This window comes from Lonchura striata, chromosome 19, assembly GCF_050655825.1.
Source record: "Lonchura striata isolate lonStrDom1 chromosome 19, ASM5065582v1, whole genome shotgun sequence".
Classification (NCBI taxonomy): domain Eukaryota; kingdom Metazoa; phylum Chordata; class Aves; order Passeriformes; family Estrildidae; genus Lonchura; species Lonchura striata.
This window is the reverse complement of record NC_140721.1, coordinates 5,606,578-5,631,523: the sequence shown is the minus strand read 5'-3', so window position 1 is coordinate 5,631,523 and position 24,946 is coordinate 5,606,578. Positions and strand designations below refer to the sequence as shown.

General features: G+C 42.3%; 1 protein-coding gene across 21 annotated transcripts; it reads left to right on the top strand.

The window, feature by feature from the left end:
• Positions 1-453: 453 nt before the first annotated feature.
• On the top strand, positions 454-24,493 carry TPST1 (tyrosylprotein sulfotransferase 1). 21 transcript variants are annotated; one of them, XM_085557429.1, is made up of 8 exons: positions 1,877-2,105; positions 3,504-3,588; positions 8,193-9,127; positions 13,831-14,029; positions 21,072-21,122; positions 21,971-22,046; positions 22,955-23,002; positions 23,955-24,047. In XM_085557429.1, the coding sequence occupies exons 3-6, from the start codon at positions 8,280-8,282 to the stop codon at positions 22,013-22,015; spliced, it is 1,143 nt and encodes a 380-aa protein (XP_085413555.1). In that variant the 5' UTR covers positions 1,877-2,105; positions 3,504-3,588; positions 8,193-8,279; the 3' UTR covers positions 22,016-22,046; positions 22,955-23,002; positions 23,955-24,047. The 21 variants fall into 21 exon arrangements, with proteins under 21 accessions (XP_085413569.1, XP_085413557.1, XP_085413555.1 ...); XM_085557430.1 differs by lacking the exon at positions 1,877-2,105 and adding an exon at positions 2,431-2,485; XM_085557431.1 differs by lacking the exons at positions 1,877-2,105; positions 3,504-3,588 and adding an exon at positions 1,119-1,228.
• Positions 24,494-24,946: the final 453 nt, after the last annotated feature.

Sequence of the window (24,946 nt, the reverse complement as noted above, 5' to 3'; positions counted from 1 at the left end):
GGAAACGGGAAAACCAGGGGGAAACGGGAAAACAGCCACTTCTGCTCCTCTCAGAGCCCAGCAAAACCCAGATTGTGACCCTGCAGCACCGTTGCCCCTGGGCTCATCCTTCATCCCTGCTGAGCCCAGCGAGGGGAACCATTCCCAACTTCCTGGAACCCATGGAAATGTCCCAGCTGAGCCATTCCCGCTGCCCCTGCCCTTCTCGGGGTGTTTATGTGAACCGGCTGCAATATTTGTGCAATGTTTGCCGGGTTATTTGATCTGTGGCTGCCGGGTGAGCACTGATTAAAGCAGAGCCCAGCGTGGGGCACCCTGTGCATCCTGGATTTCCATCTGCTCCATCCAGCAGCGCTGTTTTCCCCTTTTCCCTCGGAGAACGGCGTTTCCCCCACCCCCGAGGCACCGTTTGATTGGAAGGCTTTAAAAGGGACAATCAGTGTGAGTCACACTGAAAGCCATAAAAGAAAAACCAATAAAGCCATCTGAAAAGTGCTGTTTAATGGATCGAGGCAAACTTACTGGAAACAGGAGACAGATTGTTTCATCTTGAAATCGTTGCTTCAAATCCATCTGCATTTGGGAGCAAGGGACATTTATTCCTCATCAATAGTTGTCAGGGAAAAGAGATTTGAAAGGGATTTTGCCACTTTTGAAAGGAATTGGGGGTTTCTCTGGGCTCCCAGCAGCTCTCTGAGCACATTTAAAAGCTTTTCATGTGCTGGGTATTCTGGAAATTCAGAACTTCCAGAGCAGAGCTTTCCAGAGAATTAAAATAATTGTCCTATGGACATAGATCTGCTTGCATGGGAAATATTGATTTTCTTAGCAAATAAAATGCACCTGAGCTGAGCCACAATCACCTCTGGACAGAAATGCTCTCTCACTGTGGCTTTTCCCAGACTGAATTTTGGGATGGTGAATCCCTTTGGCTGTTGTACCACTTGGCAGGCATCACAAATCCAGGGAACGTCCTGTGGGATTGTTCCCTTTGCTCTGACCCTGCAGCAGCACTGACATCTCTGCAGGCTGGCTGGCTGCAGCTGGGCTTCTATTTGCGAAGGAGAAATGTGGTTTCAGTTGCATTTAGCTTCTGCATATCGCTGTGTTAACCTTAGCAAGTCCAACTCGAGGCGTTTTCCTGCTGGGGAGGAGCTGAACCTGGATTTCCACACGGAGCACCGGGAAGGAAGGGGTCAGGACGGGCTCAGGCCACGCTTTTTGAGAGGTGAGTTCATCTGGAGATGTGCATTTCCTTACAAAGCTGCACCTCCAGGGGCAGGGAGTCACCCTCACTCCTTTCCTGGCCGCTTCACCCAGCTGTGGGGCAGAGCTGGGGTTTGTGCCAGCAGCTGGCTCAGGCTCTGGCTCGTGCTCCAGCTGTTCCAGATGTTTTCCCAGTCGCACACGTGGTGGGCACGTGGCAGAGCAGGTGTGTGAGCCCAGGAGACACCTGAGCCGGGCTGTCAGCACCGCTCAGTGCCTCTGAAAGCCTTCGGCGTTTCACGGGACAGCCGGAGCGCTGCACTGCAGCCGCTTACCCAGAGCAGCCGCGCTGCTTTGGGCGCTCTCAGCGCCGAGAGCCAAGCCCGGGGGCCGAATCCGGACGGACTTCGGGCTGTATTTGTTAATTCAGCATTCATTTTTGGTGAGCGGAGGGGGCGCGTGAGCTGTGCCGGCCTCCCAGCCGCCAACATCTGCCCGGCACATCTGGCCGGCCGCTGGCGCACGTGGGGCCCGCGCTCCAGCTGTGCGGGGAGGGGCGTGGCCGCGCCTCCTCCCGCTGTCAATCACCCGCGGCCACCCAATGGCGGCCCGCGACACATCGAGGCTCTGGACCAATCAGGGCGTGGTTGTGATTTCCATGGCAGCCGCCGCAGCCGCGCGGCTGAGGGGAGGCGGCGGCGGGGCCGCTCCCGTTCCTCGTCCCGTTCCTCGTCCCGTTCCCCGTCCCGCTCCCCGTCCCGCTCCTCGTCCCGCTCCCCGTCCCGCTCCCCGCCCACTGCCATGGTGCCCGAGCGGAGCCGCGGCGGCGGCGGAGGGGCGGCCGTGCCGCTGCTGCGCGGCTCCGGCCCGGCGCGGCGGCAGCAGCAGCAGCAGCGCAGGTGAGGGGCCGCGCCCGCCGCGCACCTGAGGCGAGCCCGGGGCGAGCCCGGCCCCGCCCGGCCCCGCCGGCCCCGCCGCGCTCCGCCCGGCCCCGCCCGGCCCCGCCGGCCCCGCCGCGCTCCGCGCTGGCGGCCGCGGCCTGAGGCGGCGGCAGGAGCGGCTCGCTCGCTCCCCGCCGTGTCGCTCCCCGCCGGGCCGGGCAGCCCCCGGTGCCGCCGGCGATGCTCGGAGCGCCGGGCGCGCTGCTGCCCGCCCGGGGCATTCCCAAAGTTTCCCCGCGGGCGGGGGAAGTCGCGGCAGCGGCTCCCGGTGCTTTGGAGGGCCGGGAGTGCCCGCGGTGGGGCAGCGGGGACGGTGCTGGGTTTGTACCTGCGGACAGGTGAGGAATGGCTCGGCTGGGCAGCGACGCCTTCCCTAGAGCGGCTTGTTGCGAGCCCCATCAGTTTGGTTGTCTCACAGTTTGATCGTGTTACAGCAGGAGGTTGGATCCGTCGCTTCGCTGGAAGTGGGTTTGCTGCCGCCGTTGCGATTTGCGTTTTGGTTTTGTGCGGATTTTTGTGGGTCTGGGTGGTTTTGGTGTTACTGAGGAGTTTGATTCTCCGCAGTACCTCAGTGTAGAACGGAGCGCTGAAATCCCTCTGAGCACAGAGCAGGAGCTCATCTGCTCTCAGTGTCATATTTTCTCTGTTTCCCCCCTTTCTCCGTGTCATATTTTCTCTCTGTTTTCCCCCCTTTTTTCTTCCTTTATGTGTAACTTTAAAGAGCTCAAAGCCTCTGTGTGTCGCCACTAAAATTCCTTTGGTCGAATTGTTCTCCAGCAGGAGCTGTAGAAATTAATAAATACTGTTTGTTTTTGCATGTTGGTAACTATTTTTTTGACCATTTTCTATGCAAATCCTGATAATTTGCTGTATATGTTAGAGATGTAAGTAGAGCAGAATGGATAAAGATACTTCCTTTTATTTGAAGCAGAACTTTTTAATTATGTGATTTTTAAAGTAATTTTAGAGGCCTTAGATGTTGAAAAACCTAAACCTTAGTGTTGATTTTTGAGTGCTTGGGTAACAAAACTGAAATGCATAAGTATGAGCATATAATTTTCTTACTCTGTATAATGTGGTTGTAACAGAAATAATGAAATTATTATATAGTTGCTATGGAAAACTTCACATTATTCAGTCTGTGGCAGTGAAGGTTAATTTGGTGTTTTCAATTTTTCAGGGCTTTAGATTTAAAAAAAAAAAAAAAAAAGAAAAGCCAAAAAATGTAGGTTCAAGGAATGCAGATGTGTGACCAACACTTTCTGTGGTTCCTGCAGTGTGGGCTGTAAGGGAGAGTTTTTCTCACATCTGCATTCCCTGATATTAATCCTGTCCAATTTTGTTCTGTCATTCTAGGAGTTGGCTGTCTTTCCTTCCAGATGTTTTTATGCCAGGTGATTTACACCTTATTTATTTGTGGACTCCTTGTTTCTTTGTGGAGGTGAATAAAAATTACTCCTTCTATTTTATCATCCTTTTTTTTTTTACTCTAGGATTAATGGGAGGAGAAATCTGGGGCAAACAGCAGCAGGGTTTGAAGGCCATGAGGGCTTAAATAGCTGAAGATGGATTTGCAGCTCAAGACTTCTTGAGTTTGATTTTTTGCTTGGGATTTGCTTCCTTGTGCAGATTCTGATCCAGTTTTGGGGGATTCATTAAGGTGATTGTGCAGAGGGATAAAAATGCTTCCTGAATATTCAGATTGTGTTGGGAACAGGCTGCTGATGGTTTGGGTGGCTGTGGCAGTGGTGCTCTGGGGATATTTCAGTGCAATCATCGGTGGTGAGCACACTCAAACAGCTCCTTGAAGGGAAACTTTGATGGGATTGCTTCCTGAAGCTTTCATTTAGGGATGCTGAAAGAGCTTAGAGGGTAGATGTTCCTCTAAGAAATATCTCTTCAGTTTCTAAATGTGTATTATTTGGAGGGTGATTCTGAGTATCTGCTGCATTTCCAGTATTTATTTTAAGAGAGATAAAGTAAAAGGTGCAGGAAGAGGCAGGGAAGAAATTGATAGAGTTGACATTTACTTCTTTAAATCCTAACAGCATTTTAATTTCTCCTCCTCCAGGAGAATGACTATGGATAACAGCACTTTGGGATATTTTCCTATTCAATTTAGCCACTGTAAAATTAATTTATTTTGTAGTTTAGGGTTTAGTAGTCAGGCTGTGCATCAGCATCTTCTGTTTCTGCAGGGTTGGATGTTGGAGCCTGCTCCATAAAGCCTGGGGTGGGGAGGGGGTGTTGTCACAGCTCCAGAGAATCAGGGATTGAGCAGCTCTCCTGAAGAGGAAAAGGAATCATAGGAGCATGGTAGGAAGGCATGAGGGGAAAGACGACTTTCCAATGGTATCAGCTTTTCCCCTGCCTCTCTCTTGCTCCTACTTTCTGGCACAAAAACTCCTTTTTTATTGGCTTTTTGTTTAGAGGATGCCTGTGGAGCCTCATGCCCTGTTGACACAGAGCTGAGTGTGACCTTTCCTCCCAGCAGAATTCTCCAGAAGAGCTGAGCTCAAACTCTGGCCCTTTACATTTTTCAGAGCTTTACATTTAAACCAAATCATTTATCAAAGTTAAATCAGAAAAGCCTAAGTTCAAGGGAATGCAAATGTGTGAAAACATTTCTGTGCTTCCTGCAGTGGGAACTGTAAGGGCGAGTTGCTCACTGCACTTGGAACAAATCAGGAACAAATCCCATTTAAAAAAAAAAATCCCATAAAATCTAAGTTGTGCTCTTCCTAGAAGATCTGATGGTCAGAATGTGAGCCAGGAGTTCAGGCCATGGAAGCAGAGGACAAGTTAATCACTGAAAAGTGCTATATATATATATATATATATATATCTGGGGTTGTGTTTTATTTTGGGATGGATGATGCCACTGTCACTGCCCTCTCAGTTTAACCCTGGGAAAGCTCAGCTTGAACAGGAGAAGGGAGGTGCTCCCTTTGCAGCTCCACAGTGGAAGGCTGAGCTCTGGAGCTCCAGAGGGAATGGAACAGCTTTTATTCCTCTGCAGGGGATGTTTGAAACACCAACAAACCCCAAACTAGCATGAAATACAAATGGATGACTTGCCTCTTGACTAAGATAAAAATTTTCAGCATTTTTTGGATGAACTTGAGGAAAAAGGTCTTGACCTGCTGCGTGGAGGGGAGGGCAGGAGGATGAATTGTGTGCAGGAGAAGGAAACAAAGCAGTGCAGTGAGTTCTGCTGTGCTAACATCATCTGAGGCTGACTCATAGGCCTGACTTTTCTGGGCAGAAAATTCACTTACAGACAATTCTGCTGGCTGCACTGTCTTGTGATGAAACTTGTAGATATTCTTTTTTTTTTTTTTTTTTTTTTTGGAGTTCCACATAAATTTTTCTGGGAGTTGTTTTTTTTACCCTGGCACTTGAAACTTGCTGCCAAAGGCTTCTCTACCATTGTAGTCTTCTAGGACTTGCTCAGCTCATGTTTTGTGTGAGAGGGCTGTGTTTGGGTGATTGTGGGGTTTGTTTTGGAATTTTTTAAATAAAATCTCTCTCTGCTTGGGTGTGGCACTTTGCTCTTCTCAGGTAAAAACCCCACAACATTTCAAAGCTCAGAGGGCTTGCTGATTGCCCTGCTGTGATTTTGAAAGGCTGTCAATTTAATTCCTGTTAACAGCAGAGCAATAATAACTTTTATAACCCTTCGGGCTGACAGATGTGCTCCAGAGCACTTACTCATGGGGAGGAGGGAAGGTGGGGTTTGTTTGCAGAAGGGCAGCAACTTTCATATGTCATCTTTATCCCAAAGAGCTTTCCTTGGAACTTCAGGCACAGAAAGGAGTTTGTTGGCTTGGAGAAGAAATGAATTTTGTGAGAGGAGCTGTTCCTGACTGCTCCTCTCTGGGTTTTCTGACACACAAAGCCCTGGTCTTTATGGCAGTGCATGTTCCAGGTAAAAAACCAGGACAGAAGGTTGTAGGACAGTTAAATCCTGATTCTTTATGGTCTTGCAGCCTTTGGCAACTTTGAATGTCCCAAAGTTTGAACTGCATCAAATGAAAGTGTTTGTGGGTGACTGATGTGGGGTTTTTGTCACATGGCTGGGATTTTGGTGGTGTAGGTGAGTCAGTACTCACAGAAATTTAGGAAACTTCCTCACAGTCTGCAGCATTAATGGAATTCACAGCTGGAATTGTGCCCAGAGACAGTCATCACTTGTTTAAAATTAAATTAAAGATTTCAGCTTTCAATCACCAGCTTTCCTCCAATACTGAGTGTTCTTCAGCTTTGTTGTTAAAGCTGGGTTTATTTTATTTTGGCTGAACTGATATTCTAATATAAATCTTCAATTTGATCTTGATATGCTTTTCTCCAGTGTTCACCTACCTAACTTCTGCATTTGGTGTATCTTCAACAAGTAGGTTTTAGTTTGGAAGATGAAGGTTTTTGTGGAGGATTTTTTTTTTCCTTCCTGAGGAAATTAGTTTTGTGGCATTTACTCAGACTGAGTAATGGTAGGGATTGGAGGAAGTGTAAATATTTGTAGGGCTTGTTTGCTCTGTACTAAAATGCTCTTTCATTTGTGTTAACTCTTCTCTCCAGTGGGTACTGTATCTAAAGAATTTAAAAAGATTCTGTATTATTTGTTAGTTTTAAGCAGAACAATTTCCCCTTCCCTAATTTCAAGTTAGGTCTGCATGCTGAATCTTTCAGAAGAGAAACTTTGATTTTTGGTGCTATGGAAATATGAACTGCATTATTTATTTTCCTTACTTTTTGAACACTGTTCAGATGACCTCAGCTTAAATTTCTGGGAATTTGAGGGGTATTTTTTTTAATGTTCAGATATTTAAGGTCCAGTTAAAGCAAGGAGAGGTATGTGAGTAGGATGAAACTTTTCACAGAGGATGAATTGTTCTGTGAGTGGTGTTCTGGCCAGAGAGTGTTGGCCACTTTGCAGAAAAAGAAGGGAATTAATCTTTTAGTTATATTTGAGTTTAATTTTGGTAAGAGAGACTAAAAGCTGAACTTTGAGTGGAGTATTGTGACAGCTGTTGATTGGAATGAGCTTTGTTAATGTGAAGGGCAAAACCTTCTCTTGGATGCCCTGGCAGAGAAAAACCCTGCTGTGACAGATTCCTGCAGGAGGAATTCCCTGCTTTTCCCCACTGCTGATGGGAATTCTGTCCTCTGCCTGCACCTTCCCATTCAACAGGCACAGGGCTGGAGAGCCTCCTCAAATCAGCCTTTTCTGAGTTAACAGCTGGATTTTAGGAGGAAAAGGTGAAGTGGATTATGCTTTGGAGGGAAACAGGGAGCAGGCAGAAGGATCCTGTGCACTCAGGGATGGTCCTGCAGTGCTGCCAGAGATGGAAAAGCCTGGAGGAAGGCAATCATTTAAAATGTTGGCACTTCCTCTGTGCTTGGGGCTCCTCCCAATTAAAAGCATCTGTGATTCTGAGTGCTCAGTGAACTATTCCTGCCCTGAACAGCCAGATCTTCCTTAAAATTCCAGTAGAGTACTAATTTCATTGGAGTTTTGGGAAGAATAGTCAGTTTTCAGCCCACCTGATCTGAAAACCCAAAGTAGGTGAAATGCAGAACACGGGTAAATGATTGTCTCTACATTAGCTGTTAGAAAAGGGAAAAATAAAGATCCAGCAGCAAAGATTTCTCAAAGCCAATTTTTGATATAATCTCTGATATTCCCTATAAAACATGGCTTGTTCTTAGTCCTTCTTGGAAATGAAACTCAACAGACAGATTTTGAAACAGTTTTCTATCTTAAAGTTTTGTTCAGACACTTACGCATGTCTAGAAATCATCTGAATTTTTTTTTCTTCTCATCTGTAGAAATGAAGGTTACTTTTGAATAATGCAATTTTATGAAGCTGAACTGAAAAAGAAATAAGGAGAAACCTTGATTTTGTTTTGGGGCTCCAGACTGAGTCTTGTTTCAGCTCTTAGAAAAGTAATTTATTGAGAAATTTCTTGTGTCATCTCTTGGAAGAGTAACTTCTTGTAAAAAAAAAAAATTCTAATTTTTTTTCTTTTTTCTCCTCTTGCCAGACCTTAATTTATTTGGGATTAGGATTCCCATGGCACGTGAACTAGAGGATACTTTGGAGTAGGAGGTGTTCTTTTTCGCTGCCCAAGATGGTCGGGAAGCTGAAGCAGAACCTGCTGCTGGCGTGCCTGGTGATCAGCTCGGTGACCGTGTTCTACCTGGGCCAGCACGCCATGGAGTGCCACCACCGCATGGAGGAGCGCGCGGGGCAGCCCCCGCGGGGGGACAGCGCCAGGGCCACGCTGGGGACATCCCCCGGTGGCAGTGCCAACGGGAGCCTGCCCTACAGCAAGGACATGCCCCTGATCTTCATCGGGGGCGTGCCCCGCAGCGGCACCACGCTGATGCGCGCCATGCTGGACGCGCACCCCGATATCCGCTGCGGGGAGGAGACCCGGGTGATCCCCAGGATCCTGGCTGTGAAGCAGATGTGGGCCAGGTCCAGCAAGGAGAAAATCCGCCTGGACGAGGCGGGGGTGACGGACGAGGTGCTGGATTCGGCCATGCAGGCGTTTCTGCTGGAGATCATCGTCAAGCACGGCGAGCCCGCTCCCTACCTGTGTAACAAGGATCCCTTTGCTTTGAAATCCTTAACTTACCTCGCCAGGATTTTCCCCAACGCCAAATTCCTGCTGATGGTGCGGGACGGCCGCGCGTCCGTGCACTCCATGATCTCCAGGAAGGTGACCATAGCTGGCTTTGACCTGAACAGCTACAGGGACTGCCTGAGCAAGTGGAACAGGGCCATCGAAACCATGTACAACCAGTGCATGGAGGTGGGCTTCCAGAGGTGCATGCTGGTGCACTATGAGCAGCTGGTGCTGCACCCCGAGAGGTGGATGAGGACTCTCCTCAAGTTCCTGCACATCCCATGGAACCAGGCAGTGCTGCACCATGAGGAGATGATTGGAAAAGCAGGGGGGGTTTCTCTTTCCAAGTGAGTATGACTTCATCCTTCACCTTGTGCTGTTCTAAACTAGTGCATTTGGTATATAAAAATCACAGCACCTTGAAAATAAGTCATTGCTAATTAAAAGTTTGCAGTCTCTGATTGGTTATGTGTGTAACGTGAACAAACTTTTAAAGGTCAAGGCTAAGTTGAATTTGAATATCTGGTATCAACTTTGCTTTTCTCTGTGCCCCTAAATAAACCTGAGCTGTTTTATCTAGAGTGGTGTCACCCATCCTAGCCACATCACCCATTTGATTTCAGCAACAATATTGTTGTCAGTGCGAGAATGGCCTTGGAGCTGAGTTTGCCAAGAACATCCTCTTCCAGGAAACTGGAGAAACTGCTCCAAGAGAATAGAAAGCAGAGCTGGCTGCTTTTCTCCTGGCATGTGCTCCCAAAATGACAGGCATTTTGATGGAAAGTAACCTTGTTGTAAGCAGATCTTTCACTATTTTGTTGGGCCATCTGTGCACCTGATTCAGCTGCTTTCAGAATCCAAAATTCAGCTCTGCTTAGGAAACTAGATGGGTGGTGTTAAGAGATGATCTGATTTATTCTCTGGTTAAACTGCTCTGGTTTCTTTACCACTGTTCACAGCTGAACAGCTGAAACACAGAAGCTCTTTCATCTTTACATTGAGAGAGAAAAATGTCAATTTTTGACACTCCTTCTATTTTTGAATCCACCAGATTAATTTTTAAAATCCTGAACTAGAAGCCCTATTCCAGCAGCAAGGCCTGCCCAGTTAAATTACTCAGCTCCTGGATTTGGAATATTCAGCACTGGCAAATGCTTCTGAGTGAGAGGAAGTCTGCACAGCAAGCACACACAGGCTGTTACAGAAATCCTATTTATTGAAACTCCAGTTTTGATAAATAAAAACAGGGATATTTCCTTTATTTAATGCCTAGGAACACAGCTGTGGATTTTCTAACATATTGTAAGGGCATTTGATTTAAAACAAATATAAAACGATTCTCAGTGATTACAAAGAGGACTTTAAACTTGGGTAACAATTAGATATTTGCCCTGTGGAGGTTTCACATCACCATTTCCACTGAAGAAACAGCCTCCACTGTTCCCAGGGTTATCAGGAAGGCATCTCCTCCCTTTTTTTGGCAGTGCTGTTCAGTAGCAGGTTGAAAATGTGGAAATGTTAACCTGAAGCAGGGCTGTGATACCTCCCTGGAACCTGATCCACATGGGAACTTCTCCCTAATTCCTGGGGTTTGTTGCTGCTTCTGCAGCACCTGAGTGGAGGTAACTTATTTTTACTTTTTTTTTTTTTCTTTTGGTGGTTGCCAAGCTTTAAGTGTCTTGTAAAAAATAACTGTATAATCCCATTTCTAGTAAAATATTACCGCCTTACAGCTTCCAGATTGCTGTTTTTAAAAATTGATGGACCTTTATGCTATAAAACTCAATAACCTTACTGAATTCTTACTAAAATTTATTATTAAATCTGGTGGAATAGGGTGTGAGTAGTTGAGAATATTTGTTTCTAAAAATTAAGTAAATGGCTTAAACAAAGTCAAATGTGTTCATTTTTTTTAGTAAAACCTTCACATTTAAGACAAAAGAGTGTGGACATGTTCTTGTGACCCTCGATTCAGTCTGGTCCCCGAGTTCTTTATGCCTTTGTTATCTCTCAGGAGATGATCTGGGGAAGCAATTTCTGATTTCAGGAGGCTCTGGCAAAAGGGAAATGGGTGTTATGCCTGGGGTGGGTTTATCTAATCAAATACCCTTGCAGTAGGTGGTGAAATTTGGTTTTCAGTTGTAGGATTTGATAATGATTTCAGTGACTCAGACTTCCAAGGGCTGCAGAACCCCCAGTGAATATCAAAACCTTAAATGCCTGTGTTGTGTGTTTATGGGGTTCCAGTTGAAATTGTGCAGGGAGACTTTGAGATTTCCCAGTCTGATGCCCTTGTTCCAGTGCAAACCTGCTGGGTTTGGCATTCCCAGCTGTGATTTTGTGTAAAAACTTCTGGAAACAAGCAGAGCCCCCTGCTTTAATCATCTCTCACTCACCTGAAAGATCTCCAGATCTCAGAGATGGGCCCAGCATCCACTTCAGATTCCTGCTGCTGCCTCAGGTCCAGCCTGAGATGCCTGAAGATATTTCAATTGTTGTAGGTATTTTTTGAAAAGAAATCTGGCAAGTTTTTTGTCATCTTGAGATATTAAAAAACATTTTGAGAACAAGATCACAGTGTCTATAAAACATCTTTATAACCATGTTATTACCTGCTAAAAAAATGTTTAGAATTTATTTCTTACCCCTTATTTTGGTTTTTATCCAGGAACACTGCAAGGGCTGTAGGGATGTGCAGTGCAGGATTTGTAGGAGTGGGAATTTTCTGTGGTTTGAAGTCCCTGCCAACGTGGCTGTTGAAGGAATTCGTTATGGACTCCATGCTCTAACCAGGATTGTTAATTGAGCTCTGGCATTTGCCTAAGTGAAAGCAGCTGTGCTGACCACTGATGTAAAGAAATGTCAACCCCTCTAGAGCAATTTTTATTAGTTTTATTATGGAAATAGCTGTCTAGGCAGAATTACTTCAGAATTTACTATATTTAGTACATAGCTCTCGTTTGATTCTGGTACAGATGCAGAATTATTTGGGGTTAGTCCTGTGTGCTTCCCAAAGCTGAAACTCTTCCTAGAACTGGAATCACTGCCATATAATCAATTTTCCCAAGAATTGGTGTTCCCTTGTTTTTCTGTTTGGATTTTAACATTTTTCTTTCCTCCTGCCCCCAGTCTGTCTTCCCTCACAGTCCTCATAAGCTCTTTATCTGAGGAATCTTTCCCACAAACTGGGTTTTTTCCCTTCCCACAAATGGTTTTATTTTCCTTCCCACCTTAACTGAAAGCACAGAGAAGGATTTAACCAGACCAAATGTGGAGCAGTGGATTTTTTATCAGTCCTTGGGAGCAGCTAAATGTAGTCCTTGCTATCAATCACCAGGAAATCTCTCATGCTGAGGGCATTGTTAGCAAAGATTAAAATGACAGAGGGACAAAAGACACATTTAAAATTTGATATCAGGGTGGGGAATCCATATGTGACAAACTGAGGCTCAAATTGATCTGTAACACCCATTTTTGGGGGGTCCAGCAAGTTCTTAGCCAGGCTCACTACCTGCTTCTCCCAGTATCATCCTGATTTTAAATGCTCAAATCAATTTTTAGTTTTGGTGAGGAGGTTTTAGGCTTGGTTAGCTCTAAGGACCATAAATCTTACTTTTTCAAACACCTTGTGATAATTTTTTTCCTGAGTGTCCCAGTCCAGCTCTGGACTCCTCTTGTGGTGCTTTGAACTTCTGAATCTCAATTTTTAGCAGCTCTTTTCATGCTAATTTAATGTGGAGTCAGATGCTCATCTTCTAATTAGAAAGATCACAAAAAACATTGCCTAAACTTTTAAATTTTCCATCCAGACTTAGGAGCTCAGTCCAGCAACCCTCAGAATGTTGAAATTTAGTCACAACTCCCTGGTCCCAAAAACCCCTTCTGAGATCCTGCCTTTGGTTTGAGTCTCTGCTGATGCTTGAGGAGGATAAAGCTGAAAATGCTGAGCTTGTTGTAGAGGATTTTTTGTTTGTCAGCTCCTTTTCAGCTTCCATGAAACACCAGTCTGAAGGCCCTGCTTGCCAAGACAGTTTCCTTATGAGCATTTCCCCGTCTTGTTTGTTCTTTGTTGATTGTATTTAAATTATTTCACCTTACTGACCTTCCAGCATTGGATGACTGATTTCCTTTTTCTGCCCTGGGAGGATTTTAGCTCTGCTGAGGAGTGAAAAAGAGGAACAAGGTGAACTCTGCTGTGTGCTCAGCATCAGCTGTGAGGCAGACAGAAATATTCCTTTTATATATCCAACAGCATCCAAACTCTTTCTGAGGTCAGGAAAAAAGTTTTAAATTATTTAGAGTAAAAACTCAGGGAGTTTTCAATTATTCAACCTGAGTTCTGTTCCAGGAATAAGCACAGTAAAGAAGTTGTGTGTCTTACAATCATGAAGGCAGCAGAAAGCAGTGCCAAATTTCTTCCCTGGGAAAATAAAACCTGCCACAAAAGTAGAGCAGAAATAAAAATTACATTAGGACTGTTGCTTAAATGAATAAGAAATAAGTGATTTTCTAAATATGACACTGACTGTGCACTTGCCTTTAAGATCTGTGTAAAGACCAAACAATCAAAGGAATGGTTATGAAAAATAGTTCTGTAGTTTGTAGCTTTCTGTCACCTCAGGTCTCTCTTTTATAAAACAAGTTTAAAAAAAATGAACCACAGAATGGTTGTGATAAGAAGTAGCACATGGCTTGGAATTCAGAATACAACTTTTAATGCATCCTAGACAATTAAACAGCAAATTTGGGAATGTGCCAGTGGAAAAACAGATTTATATGTAGATGTGGGTTTACTTTTCACTTAAAGTTCCTGGGCTTTCTCTGCTGCTTTTATGGAATAAAGAAATTGTTTCAGCACAGTGTGAGGGCCTAAACCTGACAGCATCTGCAAATTATTCTCATTAAAACTTCACTTCCCATCAGCTCTGTAGAAAACATGAAATTTTGAGAGGGAAAAAAGAAAAATGGGAGAGAAAAAAACCAAACAAAACAATGCTCGTGAAGAATAATTGATTTAAATTGAAAATATAATTTTTTTCTCCTTCCCCAGGGTTGAAAGATCTACTGACCAAGTGATCAAGCCAGTGAATGTGGAAGCCCTGTCCAAGTGGGTTGGGAAGATCCCAGCTGATGTCCTGCAGGACATGCCAGTGATTGCCCCCATGCTGGCCAAACTGGGCTATGACCCCTATGCCAACCCCCCCAATTATGGGAAGCCAGATCAGAAAGTGGTGGAAAACACAAGGAGGGTAAGGCTTTTGTGGGTTTAATTATTGACTGAATGGATTTGACCTCTAGAGCAGGAGCCTTGTGTTTAGTCTGGGGATTTGGAGTCTGTTCCTGACACTTTTTGCTGCTTCACAAAGTGTTTTCTTTGGAGGAAAATGAAGGAATCCTTTGGGGCCTTGAGCTTTGCTCCTTGGTGTGTGGAGCTGAACCTCCTGAGAGCTGCCCAGAAAATTGGGGAACTGCTGATGTCATTTCTGAACCAAAATTTGTGTTAAACCTAATCTTGGGCCTGCCACTGCTTGGATTTGCCTTGGTAAATTGTGCTCTGTGAGTGCTGCTATTTTCATGTGAATATAATATAAAATACCCTCACAACATTTGCTTTCCAGTGCCATTCTTCTTAATATTGCTGATCTTGGCTATCTGCTGTCAGGTGTTTACTGGGGTAAATGCTGTTCCTGCAAAGGTGAAGTTTTTGGAGCAGACACAAATTGAGATGTGTAATATAAAAATTAGACTGAGTCATAATTAACAGTGGGAAAAGCTTTTTTGTCTGGTTTCAAACTTGATGGATGAGCTCAGCTTTTAATATATGAGGTTTGGCAGAAGCTCTGTCACAAAATTACACCCCAAATACTCAGTAGGGTTTGAAAAATGACCCATAGTAAACAGCCCACGATGATCAAAATGTCTGATTTTCCAATTCTTTGTAGAGCAGCCCGAAGATGGAGGAAGGTCTGGTGCTGATTAACCTAAACTTAAGGATTTGAGTCTGAATTTAATGTTGTTGGAATTTGAGTAGTTGGGCTATTAGTGCTGTTTATCCCTGGAGGTATCCGTTGAAAAGCTCATTACCATTGTTGGAAATAGAATTAATAACTTAACTTCTGTTCTTTTTGGACATAGTTTATTAAAAGAAGGTGACTTTTTCTGCTGCAGCAGAATAATCAGGGGAAAAAAAAATTAAACAATTTAAAAGGACTGTCTTCCATCAGCCTTCTGATCCTGAAAACCTGCTTGGGATACTGATGGGATACATAGGAATGAAAAAGGAATTGGGGTTTGTGAAGTCCCTAAACACTCTTGCATTATTTCTTTTTAGAAAAAATGTCATTAATCAATAATCAGTGTACTAAAGGTTGCCAGGTTGATTTTTCTTAAAATTCACAGCTGATAGCTCAGCATGGAAAAAGTAACCCACTCTTTTTGGTTACAGTTTGTAAGTTCCCTGTTTTAAAAGGCTCACAAACAAATGAAGTTGTCTGCACTCAGTTAAAATAAGTGTTCAGTACTAGAAATTGCAAATTTTGTTGATTGTGTCTCAGTGATAAAATTGACAGAAGCTTTTGCAGCCTGCTGACCTGTCTGAGGCCTCCACCTGTGTGGAGCAAGTTCAGGCCAAGCTGCAAAAATTGTCTGGATTTCTGTCTCTTCTTGAAATGCATTTGATTTCAAAATACAAGAGAGGAATTCAGGCAATTAACAAAGCCAGGAGCAACTGTAAAGAAATGAAAACCTAATTTCAAAGGCTGAGGTTTTACTGATGCTTTTTCCAAGTTTGCTTTGCAGGCAAATTTGTTTGTTTACTCATACTAGGAGCAGCTGTTAAAAACTGAAGCTGATCTAAATATTGCAGACATATGGAATAGTCATTAATATTTTGGCTGCTATTTTAATTTAATAGCTTTACTTACAGCCCCAGACAGCATTTTAATTCTGTTGTTTATTATAGTACCCAGTATGTATTTTTCTAGCCACTTATTCTTTGCCAAAATTCCTTGTGTATATGTGGTTTGTACAGATAAAATGAGGGAGGTGTTCTGAATGAATGCTAAAAGCAAGAGAGTTCAAGATGTTTAATCTTCAAAACTTAGGATATTTATCTAAAAATCAATCAACATAAAGATTTCAAACTGTTTCAGACTCTGGTGTGTGAGTTTGAGCCATCAGGGGCAGCTCTTGTGGGGTTTCCTTTCTCCTCCAGGAACCTGTGCTAATTTATTCCTTGCTGCCGCAGCCTGGAGAAAAAAGCATTTATTTAAATTGATAAAATAAATAAATCTGGGTTTTTCCAGCCTTTTGGAGCTGGCACTTGGCAAGTTAAATGTGTTCCTGTGTACTCTGAGCTGGTGAATTTATAAATCACTGGAGCACTTCTTTTGCTCTTGCTTTCTTTGAATTTCTTCACCTGGGATAGCCTTTCACAGAGTTTTGTACTGGATATCTTGAATATGGATGAAGCTGGCCAAAGCAAATCTTTCCAGAATTGCTTTTCAGTGCATAGTAAGAATATCTGGATGTTGTTCGTAAGCATTTATCGGCTTATTTTGTGTTTGGAAGCAGCTCTTTTATATTTATATTTATATTTGTGGTCTCCAAGACTTGAAAGTGAACACAGAACTTTAATTGTATTCATTGAAAACAGATAAAGTTTAGGCTTCTAAAGCTGAGCAAAATCTGTCCCTTCTTGGAAAAGACCACAAATTACACTTAACAGTGAAAATGATGCTCAGCAATTTAGAGCTGCTGCTTTTAATCATGGAAGTGAGAACCAGCAGTGTAAAAATTCCTAAACCAAGGGCTGATACTGGAGAAAACTGGAAAGAGATGGCTGGTGTGGTGCAAAATATTAGTTTTCCTAAGCTTTCTGAACACTCAAGTGCTGTTCATTATTCCTCTTTTCTCCTTTCCTGTCCCCTGCTGGTGACTTCCATAGGTACAGCTTAAATATAATTTTTAAAAAGTATTATTCTTCAGTCTGGAGACAAAATTATGATTTTCTCCAGCTAAAGGACAGTGCTTAAATTAGAAATGCTATCTCCTTGTAGGTAATGCAAGGGAAGCAATGCTCTCTGCTAAATACGGATTTTTCACTTGCCTGTTACCTGTGGAGGACACCAAAATGCTGAGGTTTGGTGTCTGTGCTCCTGCAGCACAGCACAAAAATAACAAGAAACAACCTGGATTTGTACTTTGACATCTCTGCTTTTGTTTGAGGAACTAACAGAGCATGAAGGGAGCTTCATCTCTTCTTGTGTTGCTCTCCCAGTGCTGTGCTAGGAAATAAAACATCTCTGACAGGATCTGCACTGGGCCAGCCACGAGTTCAGCAGATTTTTCTGATGTTTTCACTAACAAAGCCATTAACTTTTTGTTGTTCTGTTTTCTGTTAAGCCTGGCAATATTATGTTTTCTGACAGTTTATCTTGTCTCAGTTAAGGAATGCAGAGCAGAGAGAGCAAGGTCTGGCCAGGGTTGTGTTCTCTGCGTGCGACCTCTCCAAGGAGGTGATTTTGCCTTCACTGAATGTGTTGTGGTTCTCTTGTAATCCTGTTGCTGATCTGTTAATTTATCACTGCAAGGGTTCCTTCCTTCTAGATACATAATTACTTGTTGTTCCCCCCTAGAGTTTTAACAATTTCTCCATCCTGAGCAGAAAGGAAATCAACATCCTGAAATAAATGAAGTTTTCATCTGCAAATTATGCAGAAAATGCAAATAATGTAGCTGTGTGTGAGCTGGTAGCCCAATCTCTATGGGGTGAAATACAAAAGTGCTTCCCTCCTCATTAGAACAGTGTGTGATATGTCCTTTATCAGCACTGTGAGGTGGTGTAAAAATGCATTTCAGCTTGCCAGAACCCAGCACAAGAGGAGAGAGAGCAGCTCCCAGCTGCAGAGCTCTGCCTCCAGCCCAGGAGAAGCTGCTTTGTTGTGTTATGGTTGGCACAGTGGTTTCCTCTCCCATCTGTAATGAATTACACCAGATTTTCTTTGGCACATCCTTCCCACTAAATAAATTTGGATGCTTGGAGTATGCACTCCAGTAAGTTCTTTTAACTTCTTCATGGAGTTGTGCTCCCTGTCCTGGAGAGATGCAGAGGTGGAAGTTACAGAATTCCAGAGAAGGGGCCTTGGTTTTCACCAGATCTGTTCAAATACAGCCCAGAGCTCTTCTCCAGCTCTGGTTTGTGTCCAGCTAAAGGTGTTTTGTGTTCAGCTGATGGCAACACCTAGAGATAAAAACAGTTTACTCACTCCAGTCTCATGCCTGCTTTACATTGTGAGGAACCATCTCCTGTACAGAGTCAAAACATCCATGACAGCCAGGATTTCAGAAGTTTCTTTTTGAGGTTTTAAGGGCAGCAGCAATCTCTGATAAAGGTAAAAAGTGCACTTATCCTAAGGGATGAGGATAATTTTGCTGTCAGAGGTCTTTGGATGCTGAGCTGCTCAGGGCCCTGCATCTCCATTTTCACTGATTAACCTGATCATAAAGGAATTTGGCTTTGTGGGTGTTTTCTCTGATACTTAAAATAAAAATGTGGGGTTAATTCCATCTTCCATGTGACCACAACAGCACAGACTTTCTCAGTGTCCTTGAAATTTGTTTAATATTCCCTTTAATGGGTGTTTCTTCCAACATGTGGATTCCCAACTGGATAATTTCTCTCCAGAGGTGCTGTTATCTCGGTTTTACAACAAAAACAAAACCCCAAAGCCCTTAACTCTGAATAAATGATTAATAATGCATAAAGAGAGTTATTACCAACCAAAATGCAAACTGAGGTGTGGTTGCAAGCTGCCTTTTGGCAGACGTTGCTGGGCCTGTGTAAGATCCTGCTCTTGTGTTGTCTCTCCTGGGTAAACATTTACATCTCACATGGCCCTTCCTTGGCAGGTCCAACAGAGGTGAAGAATTGTGTAAACCTTTAAAGCTGCCTTAAAAGTTCAGGAAAATCTGAAAGATGAGCACTCCATGTGCTGTGGGGTGGTTCTAGAAAGGGGCTCAGCTCTGGTTTTGCCAGTGTTCTTTATTTTTTTTTTTTTCCTTTTACCATTAAACATCAACAGCCTTCTACTCTGCAACTTGGATATTTCAAAGTTTAGCAAGCCCAAGCACACTTGGTTGTAGGGTGACTTTTACACAAAAAAACCCATTATTTTTGTGTACTGGAACTGACCAAATATAATGGGACTCTTTCCAAAGCAGGCAGGAAAGTGGGTGAAAAAAATATGCTTTAATCTTCTATAAAAAAGAATTATAGGTTACACTTCTGGTTTGAAGTTCTCCCTGTGTGTTTAAAGGGTTTTTATCAGGCAACTGGATGTGAAACTTGTTTTCTGATCTCTTTTTGAGAATAATATCCATTCAGTTTGGCTATAAGAATGTGTTTTGGTTTTTTAATAGAACAGCTTGAATACTGCCAACACTGAACAACAAATTGACACAGGCTTCAGATCCTCCTCTTCTGGAATTCCATTTGGACTTGCAAAATAATTCCCTTAGAGATGGTAAACCCCATTTCTCCTCAATTTTACTGAATTCTTACTTAGACTGGAAATAATTCCAATATCCTGCTTCTGTCTCTCTAATGCCACTGTGAGTGATGTGTTCTACACTTACAAATTGGTCAGAACAGAGTTTGGAATCTGAAGCCTCTTTAATTTCTTTGGCTGCAGATGGAGTAATTGTTTTTAGAATTTCTGGATTGTTGTTGATCCCTGGGTTTTGATTCAAAAGGGACCATTTATGTTTTTGGAACTACTTTAAACCAGTTTTTATGCAGTCTCCTCTTGACAAAACCAGCCCTTAGGTAATGTCATTTCTGAACCAAAATTTGTGTTAAACCTAATCTTGGGCCTGCCACTGCTTGGATTTGTCTTGGTAAATTGTGCTCTGTGAGTGCTGCTATTTTCATGTGAATATAATATAAAATACCCTCACAACATTTGCTTTCCAGTGCCATTATTCTTCTTAATATTGCTGATCTTGGCTATCTGCTGTCAGGTGTTTACTGGGGTAAATGCTGTTCCTGCAAAGGTGAAGTTTTTGGAGCAGATACAAATCGAGATGTGTAATATAAAAATTAGACTGAGTCATAATTGCAGGAGGATTCTGCTGTGGTCCTTCTAGTTCTGAATCAGTCACAAAGTGCTGACAGCATCAGCATTAATTGGTTTTAAGAATTCCCAGAAAAGGTGAAGGTTCCTGTCTGTTCCTTCCAATGAGAGTAGCACCTAACACAAAGTCCTGATTTATCATGGACTCTTGCTGAGGTTATTCTGTAAAATTTTTGCTGTGACAGTGTTGTTTTGTAACTTCCATTCCTGTTCTCTGGGACACAAGCTGCATTTTAATAGTTGGATAAAAGCAGAAAATGAGAAATCCTCTCCTTGATTTATAAATATTTATAGTGGAGCAAGGCTGCAATAGCCACACACTGAATTTCTGTCCAGGGTGACTTTCCTTAATGTTCCCATGGGAATGCCAGTGGCCCCTGGCTGAATACAGATGAGAACTGTTCCTATTTTATCTAAACCATGGAATATCATAGTGCCACCATGTGGGTGTGGAGTAATTCCTGCTCTCAGTGAACCCTGGTGGTTTGGATCCCAGGGATGGATTGGGAATTCAATCCTGAAACAGGGCAGGAAATTCAGAACTGGCTCAGCTGCAGTCCCAGGCCACTGCAGAATATTGATGAGCTGGGCATGGCTTTGTGCTCTGGTCGTGTGCACGTAGGAGAGCAGAGAAAATTGTAATAAACATCCCCTGACTTCCTGGAGCTCCTTCCTGTGACGCAAACCAGGGAGGGCAGCTCAGAGCAAGGCTTTGGAGGAGCCCCATTCCCATTTCCTGGCATTAGGGAATTTTTCCAAATAGGTTTGTGCCCTTTTTTAATTTTTATTTTGAAATGATTACACAAGAGCACAGTCATGACATTGGGATGATCAGTCTTCATGCTTCAATAGACAGGATGGTAAAACTCTTAAAGTATACTTCTGGTTTGGAAAACAAAAAAAACAGGATTTTTTTTTTTTTGCCCTTTGGAATGTTTATTTTCATAAGCAAAGAGCTTTTAAAAATTATCCTCTAGAGAGAAGACAATATGTTGCCAGAATATTTAATGTTCTAACATTACTGAATGCTAACAATACAAAAAAAACCCTTATTCTTATTTTCTTTTTTTTTTTCCTTTTCCCTTAACAAGCTCTTCAGCATTTCAAACAATAGTGAATGAGGGCTTTGAGTAGTATAAATTTTTGTTTGTTTTTCCAGGTCTATAAAGGTGAATTTCAGCTTCCTGACTTCCTCAAAGAAGTGCCACAGGTACAGTATTGAATTAATTATCTTTTTGTGGGTAAAGGATATCAAACAGCCTTTATAAACCACTTCTCCATGAGCTTGATTTTCTGATTGATGGTGAGATTTGCTGATTATTCATGAGGTGGAATCTTGAACTCAGCATCCCAAACCTCTCCTGAATCCTTGTGTAACTCCAGAGTTAAGAGTGGTGTTTGTCACCCTGAGCTGCCTGAATATTGCTGTGAAATGGAAGGAAAAACTGACCCTCTTTTTGGACTAAACTGCAAAGTTTATTACTTGTAGAAGAGCTTTATCGTTTTGTTATCTTGATTTAAAGCAATTCTAGTCCAGAGCGCAAGGTTATAAATACTGAAAGATTTTAAAAATAAATAGAGATGTTATCAAAGTCAACAAACCCAGCCATGGATAGGGGTGGTGTTGATTTAATAGTCAAGTGTGCTATGGAACTTCAGGTTTTACTGAAAATTCACAATCTGGTATCCCTCAAATGCTGTTCTTTGTCATCAGCTCCCTGAGAGACATGCAAAAAAAAAAAAAAAAAAAAAAAAGAGCCTTATTGTGAAGCTGTCAAACTGACAGATCTTGTGGATATCACAGAATTGCAAAATACCAGAATGGTTTGGGTTGAAGAGACCTTAAAATTAATTTTTTTCCACCCCCTGCCATTGGAAAGGACACCTTCCACTATCCCAGGTTGCTCCAAGCCCTGTCCTCCCTGGCTTTGGACACTTCCAGGGATGGGGCAGGTTAAAATATCCTGGAATCTACCACAGACAAAGCATTTTGACTTCTCAGTTTGTTCAAATAAAAATGATTTGATTAAAAAGGAAAACTGATTTCTTTTGTTCCAGCCGAAGAAGACAGTAGAAAGGAAGTCTCGTGGCAAGATAAAATGAACGTGGATCAGTAAAGTGGCATAGCTGTAGTGTGTGTTTCATGTTCTCAGAAAATAACCCTGCTGTGGCCACCAAATCTTTCTGAGCAGCCTTTGTGTGATCTCTAACGTGGGCTTGGCTGTTTCCTGCCTGTTTGCCTGCTTGGATCACTCAGTGCTCCTGCTTTGCTCAGCTCTGGAGAGCCATCCCAGCCCTGTTGCTGCCAGCATTGTCCCTGTCACTGAGTGTCTGCTCCACGTGTGCTGCTGAATTCACAGGAGCCTGCTGGGGTCACTGCCACGTGGGATTGCTGGTGGGGTTGCAGGATTAGCCACAAGAAAGCTCCAGGAATAGGGTGTGCCTTGCCAGGAGGGGAAATACTGCTGACAGGATTTATGGAAAATGCAGGGAGATCCTTCCGAATTGAGCACACTCTGTAGAGATGGTGTGCTGGCAAAAAATAGCCTTGATTTTTTGTGCTAGCAAAATATATCCTTGATTTTGAATAAATCCTGCATTAAATCCTTTAAGTCCTTGTTTGCATACAGTATCAGTTAAATTGTGCTGTTTGTTCAATTATCCTGGGATACCCAAAAGAACCTGGGCCACTCTGACTGATAAATTCCTTCTTTGCTCCATAGGATAGGGAAGTTCCTGCTAAATTCCAGGAGGTGAATTTATACAATTAGCTTGGTTTAAATACAGTATTTACCAAAATCTGAACAGATTTGTCCACAGCAAAGACAGGTTTTCTAAAAGACAAAAATAAGCACTGTGGAAGAGTAAAAGAATATTCCTTAAACCATAAAAACCTGATCAAATTGATGCTGATAGTGTTCTCCTTTAGTATTAACATAATTTAACCAAACAGTTCAAAAGTTTGGAGAACAGACATTGGTACTGATATTTTTGTCCTCTAATGTAAAATAGCTAATTTAATTTTAATTATTTTTTTGACAGACTGAACCTATGGAATAGAAGATAAAATGGACATTTCTTGCACAGAAGGTAATAAAAGAGCATTACAGTTCTGTGCTCATTTGTTGTTCTTAATTCAAGATGATTTTTGTTTAACTTCTGTAATTCTATGGGTAAGATAAATATGAAGATTATATTTTTTAAAGGAAACTGCTAAAGGTGGGCTGGTTTGTGATATTTGATTTAACATCTCATACCAGTATTTTCAAAAAGCTGCATTTCAGTCATTGTATAAACAGTCACAAAATTTTCGGGGAGCTGAGTAAATTCCAGACCAGTTAAGGAATGAGTGATACAAGATTTCCTGTGTTAATCCAGGATTTTTCTGCTGTCAGATCTTCTGACCTGACAACAAAAGATGCCAAAATTTAAATCCAATTTAAAAATAGCCCAAAGCAATGTGCCCTACAAATATCCCCAAAATAGATCCTTACGTGGCCATAAATATAAACACCCTAAATATAGCCAAAAGCACTGCTCTCTGTAGAAATAATGGCTCTAAAATCTTCCCAGAGATGAATTACAGACCTTCACTGTGAAATCAATAGAGAAACCATCATCTCTTCACACAGTCAATTTAAAATAACTAAAGCATCAACCTCATTTTGCCACTTAGCTCTGAAAAATGGACTCCAACCTGCAATATTTCTGCCTGAAGCTGCTCCCCATTTTCTGAGAAACCAAACTGGGAACTTCCCAGCATAACTTCCCACTGGGTCACAAAGGTTTGGGATGTAAGTGGAAAATCAACAGATACATTTTTTTGCACTGTGCTGCAAGCAGTCTCTCAGTGATAAAGGATGGACAAAGCAGCCCCATTCCTTACAGGAATGGGATTTGTCTTGGCAGTGATTTTCCACCTGCTGAGACAACAGTGGCTGCTCTTAATTCTGCATTATTTGTAAATCCTAAATGGTCTTCAGTATAAAAAGCTGACTATTACCAAGAAAGCTCCAAAATAACTTTATTTCTTTTTCCTTAGAAGATCAGCTGCTGCGTTTTCCATGGGAGTGATCCCTCAGGCCTGTTCCCCTGGGATCAGAGGTGTGCTGCTCATGGCCTGCTCTCTTCAGAATGTTCTCTCCTCTTTCTTTCATCCTGTTTTTATTTCAAAGTTTGCTGTTGTGAGCGCATGTAAACCTGTTAAAAAACAACAAAAAAAATCACTGATGTTCATGTAGAACTGCATTACGTTCGCACAACTATTTTTTTAAGGTTTTTAAAAATGCAAAAGCAATGCCTGTCTCTGAAATTGCTCCTCTGTTTTAATTACAGGGCTCCATCTTCAAAGATTTTTTTTCTTTTTGCTTCTTATAGCAGTTCGGTTTTAAATGTACAAAGCTTTCAAGAGTGGTCTGTGCTTGTCCTGAAAGATTCTTGGTGGAAAAGTTGTTTGTTTTATTCATATGTGAAAAATGTTAAATATCTTTTATTTAAAAAAAAAGTTGATAAATTACATGTACAATTACAATTCAATGATCTTTTGTATTTTATTTTTCAAAATAAATGCTTTAAATGTGATTTTTGTTTGTTTCTTAATTAATGGTCTTGCTACCAACTTAAGATTTAAATAATTCAAGATATTGATGTGTTAGTTATAATTCAATATATTGATGTGAGGGAAGATATGATCTCGTGTCCTGGGTTTGGATGTTATTTTAAGGTTTATAGTTAAATGCTTTTTGGTTTCTTTTAATAGCTGCTTGATGAAGAAATAGTAAATTTGAGTGTCCCACTGAAAGGTATAACATGAGATTTGTTTACTGCAGGTAGTAGGTAATTTTGGACTCTTAAATTTGTTCCTTAAAAACAATTTTTTCAGAGACTCTCTGCTGGGGGAAAACCGCTGCTGTGAGTTGTCTCCTAAAGCTTCGATCTTTAGGATACCATGTGGAACATTATTATTTCCATAAGGGATTTTTGGGACGGTTGCTGTGGCTCAATTTCTGCTCCCCTCGGTGATTCAAGGGGAGC